The 15780-nt window shown below is 39.2% G+C and overlaps 1 protein-coding gene across 2 annotated transcripts in view; it reads left to right on the forward strand.

The window, feature by feature from the left end:
* Window positions 1-15780, forward strand: part of PCSK5 (proprotein convertase subtilisin/kexin type 5) — a 445686-nt gene that overhangs the window by 149865 nt on the left and 280041 nt on the right. For both annotated transcript variants that reach the window (XM_049633868.1, XM_049633861.1), the window contains exon 6: window positions 15554-15642. In XM_049633868.1, coding sequence (XP_049489825.1) covers window positions 15554-15642 — 89 coding nt within the window. The remainder of the gene's footprint in view (window positions 1-15553; window positions 15643-15780) is intronic.

Consider the following 15780-nt stretch of genomic DNA (forward strand, 5'->3'; position numbering starts at 1 on the left):
TTATTTTATTTTATTTTATTTTATTTTATTTTATTTTATTTTATTTTGGGGGACAGTGAGTGCGAGCAGGGGAGGGGCAGAGGGAGAGGGAGAGGGAGAGAGAGAATCCCAAGCAGGCTCCAAGCCCGGCCCAGAGCCTGATGCGAGGCTTGATCTCACAAAAGTGAGATCGTGACCTGAGCCAAAATCCAGAGTCAGACGCTTAACCTGCTGAGCCCCTGTGCCACCTTTAGCAGGTGCCCCTTTACCTCCTTTCTTGATCTGATGTTTAAATTGCAAATTGCAAACTGTGGGAAGCATTTGTTCAAATGGAAACTACTACATCCGTGAAGATGAACGATACATTGTATTTCATTGAGGTGATGAATTTACATAAAACAGCATTCAGCATCAGTATCGAATCATAGGGAGTGGAGTTGGAAAAGGTAGACGCCCATGTTTCTTGGTTCCCAAGAAGTGGTAAGTGGTTCCGACTGTATTTACCCTTCATGCCTAGAAACCAAAGGTTGGTAAGCCACTGACTACAGGTCAGATCTGCCCTGGTGATTCTAAGAATGTTTTTTGTTTTTTTCAAAGGATTAAGAAGGGGGGGTTGGGTGGGTGGGGGTATGGATATGTGACAGAGACTATGTTTGGCTCTGTAAAGCCTAGAATATTCACCGTTTGGCCCATTACAGACGATGTGTGCCAACCCCTGTGCACATGCTCATGTAAATACCATCATAATATAAACCCATTCCTGGGGCGCCTGGGTGGCTCAGTCGGTTGAGCGTCCGACTTCGGCTCAGGTCACGATCTCGCGGTCCGTGAGTTCGAGCCCCGCGTCGGGCTCTGGGCTGATGGCTCAGAGCCTGGAGCCTGCTTCCAATTCTGTGTCTCCCCCTCTCTCTGCCCCTCCCCCATTCATGCTCTGTCTCTCTCTGTCTCAAAAATAAATGAAACGTTAAAAAAAATTTTTTAAACCCATTCCTTATGTCATGTCTAAATAACATAGGTATGTGCTAAAATGCAGTTAGGGATATGATAAATATATGTTTTGGAGGGAGGCATTCCTTTATTGTTGGTTTTACACTTCCATAATTTTGAGAACCTTCCAACGTGTAAGGAAATGCCTCTGATAAACTCTACAAAGGAAACCAGGAGCATCTATCAATACGTGGAAAGGCTGGCAGTTGCATGGTGTAGCTAAGCTGAAATGATGAGAGCTCAGTGAATACAAGGTGTTTGAGCTCCTTACCTATACTTCACCACCTCTTTTTTCAAAGGGCAAAGGGACCCTGGGACCCCACACCGCCAAACTTCTCAGACCCTGAGGGTAATGCAAGAAGGAACACCAAGAGAGCCCTTGGATCAGAACTCGGTGGCCCCAGTTTACCTGTATTTCAAACAAATAGCATTACGTAATAGTCCCTTCTCTTATATCCTTATTCTGTGCAAAGTAAGACTCAAGTCTTCAGAAGTGTTTTGACAGTTTGTTCACGATCTGGAAGCAGTCTCAAGCAAAGTGAAGTCAGAAACTCATAATATCACCTCTTGCTATCAGTTAGTCACGAACAGAACTTGAGCAAAACAACAAATATCTTTAGCCTGTTTTGCAGTGTGTAGTTACTGAATGGCATCTTTAGTTGAATATTTTAGTCAAAACAAAGAGAAGCTGAACCATTAAATAGATTACTGCCAAAGGAACAAAGACTTGTGAATTATTGCCCACTATTCACGATTTCCAGGCCAATGGAGTTCATTGAAACTACATTGTATCATGTCTATTTTTCTCACTATTGAATCTTTCATAACTCATTCATTCCTCAGCCTGTGGTAGGTACTCGATAAATATTTGCTGAACGAATGATTCAGAAAAAGTAATTCATTATGGGCCAGTCCATGAGAATAGTCTCATTATGTACAGTTAACTAGGTCATTATAAGAATATTCATAAAATTGGATGTTTACCCACATAGAGGAATACAGGTAAAGTTGAAATATTGTCTATGTAGAGTACATTCTAGCATTTTGGTCTCTTTTTTTTTTTTTGCTACTTGAGAATTATATGTACAGGGTGGTTCTCAGGATACATTTGGAGATGAGAAATACGTATGGAAAGAAATAGACCACAAGAAAATCAAAATTGTAATTTGATACAGGCCATTATTTCTCTCATTATCTTTATAGATCTCTTTCCAGTCTCTTGGCATATACGCTCAGTATATACTTCATATTTCATGCTTTAGTGAGTTCTAATTATGAAATTTTCTTTTAATTATGATGCCGCAAAATTATAGGAAAACCAGTTCAGGTGTAAGGAGGAGAAAGTTGTTTGGATTGCATACCAAGCATTTTCACAAACACCCACTTCAAGCCAGAACCCTTGGAGCAGAAACTCCTCTAACACATTGTACATAAACCTTGATTAGCATGTACCTGAGTCCTTGGTAATTACTTGCATCAATCTTACTACACACCCATCAGTGGTCGTAGGTTCAATCGGTGGTCAGTTGAACTCCTAGAACTCATTAGTGGTAATTAGGAGGATAAGAATATAATGTACCCGTCGTCCAATATCAGCTGTATTTCTTTAGCAAGGGAATTCACCAGCTCCAGGACCATGTTTTGCTCTTCTTTCCCCTCAGTGCCCAAATGACTCCTCAGCTGTACAAGAAAGAGCCATGTGAGTGGGGTCACTTTGCCTTAAAGACCCCATGCTATTAGGAACGATATTTCTTGCAAGAGCCTATAAATACAGCTTCCAGGGGACACAGGAAAACCACACTCAGCGTCTGGTATCTACTCGCAGAAGCCCAAAGCCAAGACTTCTCATTGTGTATCCAACATCCTGGCCACAGACCTCCCACTTTCTGGTAGTTCACCAACCAGGGTTCACTTTTATCATAAGCAGTGTTGCTAGGTAGCTGATATCCCACCTTTACCAGATATCCAGGGGAACAGAGCTAGAAAGTTAAACCAAAGTAATTCCCCTATAGATAAGGAAGAAAGGTTTTGTCCATTCTTGACTCGGAATTTTGCCTGCCAAGATTGGAAGCACCACATCCTGATATTATTCAACTTCGTATGCCCCTTGCTTCAAAGATGCTTGGACATAGGATATGAATTATCTGGCCTTGAGGAAGGAAGGAGGGAAGAAGGGACTAATATTGTTAAATAAACTCATCCTTGGGAGGTTCTTTGATCATTTTCAAGGAAAAATACAACATATTCCTGGCAGAATTCCTTGTTTACACAAAAAGAAAGTGTTATAGTTCTACTTTCCAGAATTGTAGATAGCACTTAACCCAGTAAAGCAGTAGAAAATATGGCATCATGCTGTGCCTTCCAGTTTCAAGGAAGAGTTGGAGCTTCCCGATCCACATTTATGAACTTTTAAGAGAAAACACTTGACTCCCAGCTCACTGAGAACAGACCTAAAATGAATCAGCAGGAATGACTAATTTCTGTCTATTCATAGTCAGGGGTAAGGGAGACAATTTTGCAGTCTTCCATTTGTGGTGGAAAATGAGATCAGGGTGTTCCCAAAGTGCTAACTACATAGAGTAAAAACTAGTAGATCTAGTTTTTAGACAGTAAACAGAACCCTCTGATAGAGGTTAGGGAGCTTCAAGTGTAGAGTTGTGGGCTCTTCATGGACCCATTGGGGAAGGAAGAGCACCATGAAATCACTGGGGAACATAAACAAGCATGGGCAGACTGAATTCATAGAAATGAATTCATGTTATCACATGGAAAACTAATCATGAAAATTAAAAGAAGAACTGAAAAGCATGATAGATAAATCTATAGAGAACCAGTGAGCCAGGGAGAAAGGCCTCATTCCCTTATCATGATTAGTATATTTAATCAACGAGGATCTCTCATACCCCATTGCTTTGAGGATGTTGTTGACTCTTAAGGGTAGGAGGAGAGTTAGGTTAATAAACAGGTGGCTAAGATCTTTGTCAGGACCATACCCATGCACATAGGTGCTTGTCGTGGGTTTTAATGTACCTCAGCGCCTGCAATATTGTATTTGAGAAAGCAACAGGAGTGAGCTAAAGAACTAGGTTTTCTGATAAACCAAGCTATTTATTCTTTTATGTATAGGCTAGCATAGTTAACAATGAATTCAGTTAGTAATGAATAAACTCTTTTCCTAGGCTTGGGCAAATAAAAGGAAGAAAAAAAAAAGAGGGAGATGTCAAAGGTCTAGGCTGGAAAGAGTAAAGAAGAGGGAAAATGGTGGAGGTAAGAGAACATTATCAAAGCGGCATATTGACAAGAAAAATAAATACGAGATGTCTAAACTGGTAAGGAAGACATAAAACCTCCCCTAATGCGGATGATCTGATACTCTATGTGGAAAATTCTGAAGACTCCACCAAAAAATACTAGAACTGATAAATGAGTTCAGTTAAGCCTCAGAATACCAAAGGAATATACAGAAATCTGTTTTATTTCTATGCACTAATAATGAAGAAATGGAAAGAGAAATTAGGAAAATAGTCCCATTTATAATTGCACCCAAAAGAATAAAATACCTAAGAATAAACTAAGGAGGTAAAAGACTTCTACTCCAAAGCTATAAAACATTAATGACAGAAACTGAAGACACAAACCAATGGAAAGATCCACCGTGCTCATATAACCTCTGTTAAAATGTTCATACTACCCAAAGCAATTTATAGATCGAAAGTAATCCCTATCAAAATACCAACATTTTTCCTAGAACTAGAACACATAATCCTAAAATGTGTATGCAACCACAAAAGACCCTAAGTAGCCAAAGCAATCTTAAGAAACAACAACAAAGCTGGAGAGATCACTCTCCCCAAATTTCAAGACATACTGCAAAGCTGTAGTAATCAAAACAGTATGGTACTGGCACAAAAATAGACACAGATCCATGGAACAGAATACAGAGCCCAGAAATAAACTAGCACTTATATGGTCAATTAATCTACAAGAGGTGAGAATATAAGATGGGAAGAAGACAGTCTTTTCAACAAATGGTTTTGGGAAAACTGGACCGCTTTCTTATGCTGTACACATAAGTAAACTCAAAATAGATTAAAGACCTAAATGTGAGTCCTGAAACCATAAAATTCTAGAAGAAAACATAGGCAGTAATTTCTTTGACCTTGGCTTTAGCAGCATTTTTCTAGATATGTCTCCTAAGGCAAGGGAAACAAAAGCAAGAATAAACTACACCAAAACAAAAAGCTTTGGCCCAGCAAAGGAAACCGTCAACAAAGTGACAAGGCAACCTACTGAATGGGAGAAGATATTGGCAAATGATAGGGGTTAATATGCAAAATATATAAAGAACTTACACAACTTAACATCAATAAACAAACAAATAATCTGAACAAATGGGCAGAGGACCAGAATAGACATTTTTCCAAAGAAGACATACAGATGGCTGGCATATGAAAAGGTACTCAATGTCACTAATCCTCAGGGAAATGCAAATCAAAGCCATAATGTGATGTCACCTGACACTTGTCAGAAAGGCTAAAATCAAAAAGACAAGAAATAGCAAGTGTTGGCGAGGATGTATAGAAAAAAAAACCCTTATGCATTCTTGGTAGGGGGGTATGCAAGTTTGTGCAGCCACTGTGGAAAACCGTTATGGCGGTTCCTTCAAAAATTAAAAATGGAATTACCATATGATCCAGTGATTTCCCTACTGAGTATTTATTCAAAGAAAACAAAACAGTAATTTGAAATGATACACACACCACTATGTTTATTGCAGCCTTATTTATAATAGCCAAAATAAAAGCAGCCCAAGTGTCCATTGATCGATGAATGGACAAAGATATGGAGTGTGTGTGTGTGTGTGTGTGTGTGTGTGTGTACACACACACACACGCATATATATACATATGTGCACACACACACACACAGTGGAATACTACTCAGCCATAAAAGAATGAAATCTTACTCTTTGCAACAACGTGGATGGATCTAGTATACTGCTAAGTCAAATAAGTTGGAGAAGGACAAATACCATAGGATTTCACTCATATGTGGAATTTAAGAAACAAAAGAACAAAGAAAAAAAGAGACCAAAACCCAGACTTAAATCCGGAGAACAAACTGGTGGTTGCCAGAGAAGGGGATGTTGAGGGTGGGGGTGATAAGTGAAATAGGTAAAAAGGATCAAGAGTACACTTATCTTGATGAGCACTGGGAAATGTACAGAATCATTGACTCATTATATTGTACACCTGAAACTGATAGAACACTATGTTAATTATACTTCAATTACAAGAAAATAAACTAAAACATTTTTAAAAATAAGTTTGTGAAAAATCTAAACATTTTTAAGAGGGCAGTATACTGACCATTTGAGTTTTATTTATATTATTGTCATTATTTCGTGTTCTGACTAAAATACTCGTCTTGAATTACAACCAAATATTGTAAATAACTGGAGATTCTTCAGAACTACAATGGTTTTGTTTTTTTTTTACTTAAGAAAATAATTATAAATTCACAGAAAGGTGCAAAAATATACAAGTCCCCCATACTCTTCATCTAGATTCCCCCACTGATAACAACTTACATAATTAGAGTAAAATATCAAAACCAGGAAATTGGCGTGAATACACTCTGCAAACCTTGTTCAGGTCTTACTAGTTTTTATCTGTGCTTCATGTGTGTATATGTGTATGTGTGTGTCAAGCTAACAGTAGTTTTAAACCTGTAAAAGAAAATTCTCTGCTTTTTAGAATACTTTGCTAGTCATTTACATGTGATATATCTGATGCTAACTCTTTGTTGGCCTATTAGTAGTTAACATGATAAAATATATTTTTCACTTTCTTATCTGTAACATACCTATCTGTTAGACTTTGGAGCAGTTGATGAATGCTCACTTTTATTAGCTTCCTTAAATATTGTGTATCTCTTCTTAAAGACCAAGAGGCGGATTTACAATGTCTGCTGCTAAGAGCCGTCGTACTTTAGGGGTCCCTGGGTGGCTCAGTTGGTTCAGCGTCCGACTTCAGCTCAGGTCATGATCTCACGGTTTGTGGGTTTGGCCCCCGCGTCGGGCTCTGGGCTGACCGCTCAGCACCTGGAGCCTGCTTCCGATTCTGTGTCTCCCTCTCTCTCTGCTCCCGCCCCCCCCCCACCGCTCACTCTCTGTCTCCCTAAAAAATGGATAAATGTTAATTTATTTAGAGCTGTCATAATTTAGAGTTCATGCTCAAGATTTTTTCAATATTAGGCTGTCAGAGCATCTCTGAATATCTTATTCTGTATAGCTATTTGTTGGTGTCTCGGTGGAGTTTGCAATAATTGAATCCCGCAGACTGGGTGGCTTCAACAATAAATCTTTATTTTGCACCGTTCTGGAGGCTGAGAAGTCCAAGATTCCGTTCTTGGTGAGGGCTCCCTTTCTGGCTTGCAGATAGCTGCCTTCTTACTGTATCCACACTTGGGGGAGAGAGAGAGAGAGAGAAAGGAAGAATGTTCTCTGCTGTTTCTAATTCCATCATGAGGGCTCCACCCTCGCGACCTAATAACCTCCCCAAGGTCCCAGCTCCAGATATCCTTACACTGGGATTAGGCTTGCAACATATGAATTGAGGGTGAGGTGGGCGAAAACATTCAGTCCATAGCAGTTACTTTGAATGAGTTTTTCTGAATTCCTTCCCTGTATAATAAAATATTGAATATTATGGGAGCCTCAGGGACTATGTATAATTGCAGTCACTTCAGAAGCTAGTATCTTAATTGTCTCACAAAAACTAATCACCAAAAAGTGGACTGTGTGATTTGTTACCTCAAACAATTTTTCATTTACCTTCCCCCCCCACCCCCACCCCCGAAACTTTTACAAGAGATTTGGTAAAGCTTTTCACTGAAGACAGGGCAATAATCCATTCTTCTTAAGTTTTCATTTTTAAGATTCCCAGCATTTTCTCCTTCTACCTCAAGCTGAATAATTTATTAGAGAGATTCTATAAAATAGACTGTCAAATATCCTGTCATCAATAGTAATGAAGGAGTAGAGTTGCCACTAACTACCTCACGGGATAAGTAGGGTAGCACGTAAAAGGCATGAAATCTCGGCGGCCGTTCAGAGACAGGGACGTGGACCCCTGTGCCTCTCCCTGGAATAGAGAAAAGGCATCACATAAGGATTGAGCCTGCCATGTTTTTTACCTTCCAGTCACCATCTGACTGACTGAATTCGCTCACTTGTGAAACTAGAGAAGTGATACCCGTTTGGCTTACACGAGAGGGTTGAGGTGAGAATCAGACGAGGTTAAAATACTTAAAACAACTGGAGAGCGTGGGGGCGCCTGGGTGGCTCATTTGGTTAAGTGTCTGACTCTTGGTTTCGGCGCAGGTCATGATCTCATAGTTCGTGGGATCAAGCCCCATGCCGGGCTCTGCACTGGCAGTGTGGGGCCTGCTTGGGGCGCTCTCTCTCTCTCTCTCTCTCTCTCTCTCTCTCACGCACATGCTCACACACAAAATAAATAAACTTTTTAAAAAAAGAACCGTAGAGTGTGATGTAAGCACGAGGCGGTAATATTATCAAGAACAATCTGAGCATCAGAAACGTCAGTTCTAAGCGATATTTTGGAGAACACGTCAAATACATCATTATTTCTTGCTCTCCTCTCCCTTTCCAAGCGAGCTTTTGAAATGGCAAGTTTTCAGTCAAATTTAAACAAAATTAGAACCTGCCAAAGAGAATGGGCACAGCAGATGTCAAAAGGGAATAGAAACAGTGAGGGGGTAGATTGAATCCACGAACAGCTGAAGAGGTTTCAAGAAGGAAATGAAAGAGAAAATAGTCTTTCTCCAAGATGTCACTGCTTGGTGTGGGGCTTGAATTTTGACATTCAAGCAACGCGGTGGCAACCGAAGACCTGTCGCGTGTGTCCCGACGTCTCGGGTTCATTGCTGAGCTTACTTGCAGCTTGTCTCCAAACCTCAAGCTGCTCAAGTAAGTTGGTATTTCTATCCCCACTAACTCCTATGGAAGAAACAAAGTTCACAAAGCACTGTGACTCTAGGGCTATGAGAAGGCAAGAGAATATGTGAAGGCAGTATTTTACCACCTAGCAAGATACAGTCGACTATGCATTTATACTCTATACTCCCTTCGCTTCCCCGTATGAGTTCAGGATATCGTAGAAATGAATGAACAGGCACTCTCTGATCTCATTTTCTTTCTTTTCAATCATAGACCCCGGGTAAAACTTCTGGAGACCTTTAATTTCAGTGGTTTATTGTTGGGAACAGATAACGTAGTAGATGAGAAAACTTGAAATGGTAGAACAGAGGCTGTCATCACCTCTTCATCAAGATGCTCTTTACGAGCCAAAATGGTTTCTTCAAGTAAAGAATTCTGTGATAGAACATTTTTCACTTACTATAGTACCGGCAGCAATGATAATATGCCTAAGAGAATCAGAGATGTGATGCACTTTTTACTTCCTAGTTCGTCTACATCACTTTATATTACATGATGTCCATTTCATTTTGCCGTTGGTCTAAATATCCATTATAGTTTGTATCATTGGATTACCTTCTGTGGTCTCAGAAAATAAGGAGTATTAGTGTTATCATGATGATAGGCACGGAAACTAAATGGCTAATTTTCCACGCGGTGTTGCATGGGAGTTGGCTAATAAATTCATACTTAGGTGCTGTGGGTCAGAGTGTAGTATAATGAGCATATTGTTTTCTGGACTAAAATCTACTGGAACTGTTCTCTTTGGCTGACAGTAATCTATATGCCTATGCTCTGTTATCTCTGAAGAAAGATACATCTGAAACACCGACTTTGGTCTGTTTTGTGACCTTTATATTTGACTGACATCATGAATATTCTTAATGCTGACCACCCTTGTTCTTTGAGAGAAGCAATAAACTTAATCTTGTTGACATACTTGAACAGGTCATGGTGATATCCATTGTTACATGATCTATTTTTTTTTTAATTTTTTAAATGTTTATTTATTTTTCTTGAAAGAGAAAGAGAGAGAGAGAGAACATGTGCAGGAGAGGGGCAGAGAGAGAGAGGGAGACACAGAATCCGAAGCAGGCTCCAGGCTCTGAGCTGCCAGCACAGACCCTGACACCGGGGGTTGAGCCCATGAACCCTGAGATCATGACCTGAGCTGAAGTCGGATGCTAAACCGACTGGGCCACTCAGATACCCCTGATCTATCTTAAATCCAAGTCAAAACACTGAATCCAACCAACATATAAAAATACAAAAGATGACAGGTACTTTACATGGGGTAACGATCACTGTCACCTGAAGAGAGTGAGCTGTTTGAATGCAGTTGAGCTAGCAATTTGGACCCTCAATTACAGTATGTTCCAAATATTATTTAACCAGTATTTGAAATAGATGTATCTGCAGTAGAGCGATCCCCCCAAATGGTTCGTCATTGCTCACGATCTAGAGCAATGTACAGAAATCTGTAAAGAAATGTTTTTAGAAGGAAATAGTCACTCTGTTCTTCACTTAGGAGAATTCACTGTACATTAATGACGAGCATAATATGTGTAGGGTTTTATTGCATTTGAGGAGTACAGAGCCAAGTTAGTTCTTATGTTTTAAAAATACTGTGGTCGAAAGATACTCAATTAAATCTTTCCTACTGTAACACATCTAAACCTCCTGGGAAAAAAAGAAATTTTTAGTACATGGTTGAGCTAAGGGGATAGCTGGAGTATTTCTCTCAGAAAGCTCAGAAGCATCACCTAGGTAGGCAATAGGTGGGCCCTAGGAATTTTTTCAGCCAATGCCAGCCAGCCTGGAGCGGGATTTTTTAAAAGCACAGGGATGGCAGGAGATAAGACCTTCGTTCACTGAGGTGAGAGAAGACTTCCGCATAAAACAGAAACTCCTAATGCATCGTCCCTTCCATCCTCAAAGAATTCACAAAGATAAAAGCCTTCTGAACGGATGGTTTGCCAACCACATGGGGAAAATAATACCATGAAAACAATCCAGCAGCAAAAAAAGCAGAATTAGATTCATGTATTTTAGAATTATCACATATAATTCACACATACCAAGAAATGTATGTGTCAGTACATTCAATTGAAAAGTGTTTTGTTTTTGAAGAGACTGTTCAAATTAACCAGGTGGGTTCGAAAAGGAACTTGAAAGGAAAAATCTAATGATCGATGCGGGTAATGTAGTGAATGGATTAAATAGCAAGTTAGTCATGGCCGAAGATAAGTGTTATATAGAACTGAGCAAGTTACATAGAGAGCAGCCCAGAGAGAAAAAGATATGGAAAGTCTGAAGGTGCAATTAAAGAGTAAGGTAATTTTCAAAGGTATGAGCTGAGACTTCTGAGGATTTTTTTTAGAATTTTTTACTGTTTACTTATTTTCGAGAGAGAGAGACAGAGACAGAGACAGAGTACAAGCAGGGGAGGAGCAGAGAGAGAGAGAAAAGGAGACACAGGATCCGAAGCAGGATCCAGGCTCTGAGCTGTCAGCACAGAGCCCGATGAGGGGCTCGAACTCACGAACCGCGAGATCATGACCTGAGCTGAAGTCGGACTCTCAACCGACTGTGCCACCCAGGCGCCCCGAGACTTCTGAAGATTTAAACATTTAATCACTGGTTTAGGAATTGCAAGAAAGAAAAAAATCCTAACAACGTCTTAATGAACCTACAGAGTAGAAAAGACAAAGACAAGATCTGACAAGTATCCAGAGAGAACTCAATTGCCAAGATGGCTGATTTCTCACCAGAAACAATGGAACTAGAAGACAGTAGAATAGCCTCTTTGAAGTGCTGTTCGTCTACATTTATATACCCAGTGAAATTCTTTCTCAAGAACAAGAGTAAAATAATTTTCTGAGGCTACCAAAAGACTCTCTGATGGACACATTTATAGGATGTTCTTCAGAAAGAAGTCAGTGATCCCAAAAGGGAGTTATGAACCACAAAAACAAAGAATATTGGTAAATCTAAACAAACATTGGTTATTCAAAGTAGTGGCACAAATGGATAGTTTCAAAGGTTAAAAAAAATGTATAACTATAATCATGGGCAACTTATTTGTTAAGAGGTGAGTAATCACAGTTTAAACGGTGTAGTCTGTATTGTTTGGGAAAAGTTGAAAAAAGTGTCGATGACTTTAGACTTTGTGATGTTAGGTATTTATGATCAAATAGCTATGAGAAACACTAGCGAATTGTATGAATGACATCCATGCAGAAATGAACCTAAATATATCCTATAACAATGGATATAGTCACTGTAAATATACTTACTCTCAAGTAAAGGACAAATATAGCCTAGATTCAAAGAAAACATAACTATATTGTATTTATAAGAGCTATAACTGATACGAATGTTTGACAGTCAAGGGAGCAAAAAAGGTATATCATTTAATTATTAACCTGTATCTTTATTCTAATTTTTTTTGCTATAGGATTCCTAGAGTTTTACTACATATTCCTAAATAGTTTCACTAGGAAGATTTAATAATTCCGCTCACTCTGAATAAAATAAAAATTGACAGAACTGCAGAAAACATCAAATCCATCACACAATGGACAAGCCTGTCACAATGGACTTACAAATAACAATTGGAGAATTAAAATCAGATCCTTAATGATCCTGTAGCACTTGCCTTAATTAGTAATAGATACAATGAAGTATAAGAAAAATGGACTCCCAAAGGGAATTTGACATTTGAGAAAAAAACAACTTACACCATGCAATGATAGGCAGTCAGAGACTAATGAAGAGTCACGTAAATAATTGCTGGGTTCAGGGGTAGGTAAAGTTGGTAGTTTAGGTTGCAATTTACAAAAGAAATACTATTTTACGGGGCACCTGGATGGCTCAGTCGCTTAAGCTTCTGCTTTAGCTCACGTCATGATCTCAAGGTTCTTGGGTTCAAGCCCTGCGTCCGGCTCTGTGATGACAGCTCAGAACCTGGAGCCTGCTTCAGATTCTGTCTCTGTCTCTGTCTCTGTCTCTCTCTCTCTGCCCCTCCCCTCCTCACACTCTGTCTCTCTCTCAAAAATAAACATTAAAAAATATTAAGAAATATTATTTTCCTTTAAAAATGGATCATTTTTCTGATGATTAAAGTGGTACAATCAAATGCCAGAATGGCAAGATAGTTGTGAGTACCTCAGAATTAATTGCTGTGTAGAATGACCTAAAATTGCCATAAGATTGCTGTGTTCCAAATAACATATCTGGGAATGTATATGCAACAGATATGGGCAAAAGGCATGAAAATGTTATTCACAAAGCAAGAAAGAGAAATTGCTAATAAGTATTTGAAAAGATGTACAACATCAAATGTAATCTGAGGGGTTAGAAAGGGAAGTAACAATGAGGTAACGTTTGTCATGTCCAATTGGCAAGGATGAAAAAGATTGAAAAACTCATTCATAGGGGTTTATGGACACAGGGATTTGCTCCGATATTTTCTCCATTCTTCATATTGTCATTCAAGTAGGCTTATGGTATTTCCTTTTTGTGTGTGATGCACAGAAATTTGATGCTTTGTAATAACATTTATCCATCTTGCAGGGGTTTTTTGAGGTTTAGTTTTATTACTTTAAACATCTGAACAAATTGACAGTGTATTCTGTACTCTTTGATGGAGTAATTCCACTTCTAGGAGTTTATCCCAAGGTATAAAGTGATATAAATGCTCAAGATTTTTCTTCATAGCCTTGTTAATATTAGTGAAATACTGGGTAAATTTCCAGGAATAAGTGAGTTGTGAAAGAGACTATGGAAGGGGGGGGGTGCACCATTTAAAAGATGATGTGAGTTACCAGTAAGCTTTTAAATGACATGTTGACTGTTCACATAGGAAGATATGTATGACGTTACTAAGTGGATGAAGCAGGGTATTTCTCTGTTGTCTAAACTTGTGTGTGTACCTATCCATCATAAGCAGTAACTTGTTTACGTTTGCACAGATGCTAGTCATAGCCCATGATGAGTGTGGTCTCTTCTATAAAGTAGAAAGTAATGTTTGGGCTGCTTTCAGCATATCTCTTTACATCTCAGGGCCTCCTTTTTTTTTTTAAGTTTATTCATTTATTTTTTGAGAGCAAGAGAGCAAGTGAGCACCAGTGGGGGAGGGGCAGAGAGAAGGCGAGACAGATTCCAAAGCAGGTTTCGCACCATCAGCCCAGAGCCCAATGTGGAGCTCGAACTCGTGAACCCTAACTTCACCACCTCAGCCGAGATCAAGAGTTGGACGTTTAATTGAGTGAGGCACTCAGGCCTCTCCATCTCAGGGCCTCCTTAAGCACCCTCATCTCTAAAACTGAGGGCAAAGGAATGAGCCTTGGGCTTGAGTAGCAATGACAAATATGCTATTGTGGTTATTACATCCCTCGTCTGCATCTAGAACACACAGTCTTCATCGGCCCTAGTCTCCTTTCTCTGGCTCGGCCATATCTCAGAATTCTTCTCAATACAGTGTTAGGTCAACATCTCTAATCAGATTATACTTTGCACTTGAAACTTCTCTGCCATCCTCGGATAGGATGATTTTTGAAGTCCTTTCAGTTAAAGGATTTTTTCTGATCAAGGAACAAAGTCACTGTGGTGAGAAATGAACGGAATGTTTTTCAGAAAAAGATGTTTGCTTTTCTAGTAGCCACATTTTTAAAGAGCAGTAAAATGGCAGAAACAGGTGAAATAAATATTGATGATATATATTATTAAATAAAATATTTCATGTCATGTATATAAAACAAGTATTAGGGGATTATTTCACATTGCTTTTTTCATATCAAATCTTAGAAATCCAATGTGTATTTATGGCATATCGCATTTTAGATCGTAGATTTTCACTGAAGATACTTGATCTGTATTTTAGTTTACAGTTTAAGAAGTAGATTCTCCTGTAGTGACATTCTTAAATTTTGTAATAATTGAATTGAATACTAGTTCTTAAATTTAATGAAAGTTGAAATAAGGTCACACTAGTCACATTTCAAGTACTGAATGGCCATGGATGTCTGGTGGTTACCATATTGGACAATGGAAGTTGAGAGAATATGAAGAAACATACCATTTGATGTTAGCTTTCAAGGAGATTTTATATATACATGTATACATACATGTGTAGATATATTTCAGTAATATACAGTAAAACCTTGGATTCTGAGTAACTTGTTCTGCGAGTGTTCTGCAAGACAAGAACCTTTCTAATACATTTTAACTTGATAAATGAGCGATGTCTTGCAATATGAGTAGTACATGGCACCGAATGTCATGATCACAACTCAGCCGATGGTTCTTGAAATTTGCCTTGATACGCGAGTGCTTTGGATGACGAACATGTTTCCAGAACAAATTATGCTCAAAGCCAAAGGTTTTACTGTAATCCCAAACAGAATATAATGAAATGCTCAAAGTTTGCAGTGGACAGGCTCTGTGCTATTTAGACAGAAGTTCCAGCAACATCTACAGCTTGCTGCGTTCTTCACCACTTTGAAGCCTGAATGGTGGCAGTGATGTTTTTTGGGTCTGTAAGGATGGAGCGTCGTACTTTAGCAAGTGTGTGTGTTCTCCCTGCAGGCATGGGACCCGCTGTGCTGGAGAAGTGGCAGCCGCAGCAAACAACTCTCACTGCACAGTCGGAATTGCTTTCAATGCCAAGATCGGAGGTATGGGAAACAAACCTAGGCGGACGCGGAACCCTTTGTGAGCTCAAGACGGGGATCTGAGCGCACAGTAGTGTTCGCCTGTTGCCGAAAATGACCACCTTAGCATGTGTTATTAATACGGTTAAAGGCTTTTGAAGC

This window comes from Panthera uncia, chromosome D4, assembly GCF_023721935.1.
Source record: "Panthera uncia isolate 11264 chromosome D4, Puncia_PCG_1.0, whole genome shotgun sequence".
Lineage (NCBI taxonomy): Eukaryota > Metazoa > Chordata > Mammalia > Carnivora > Felidae > Panthera > Panthera uncia.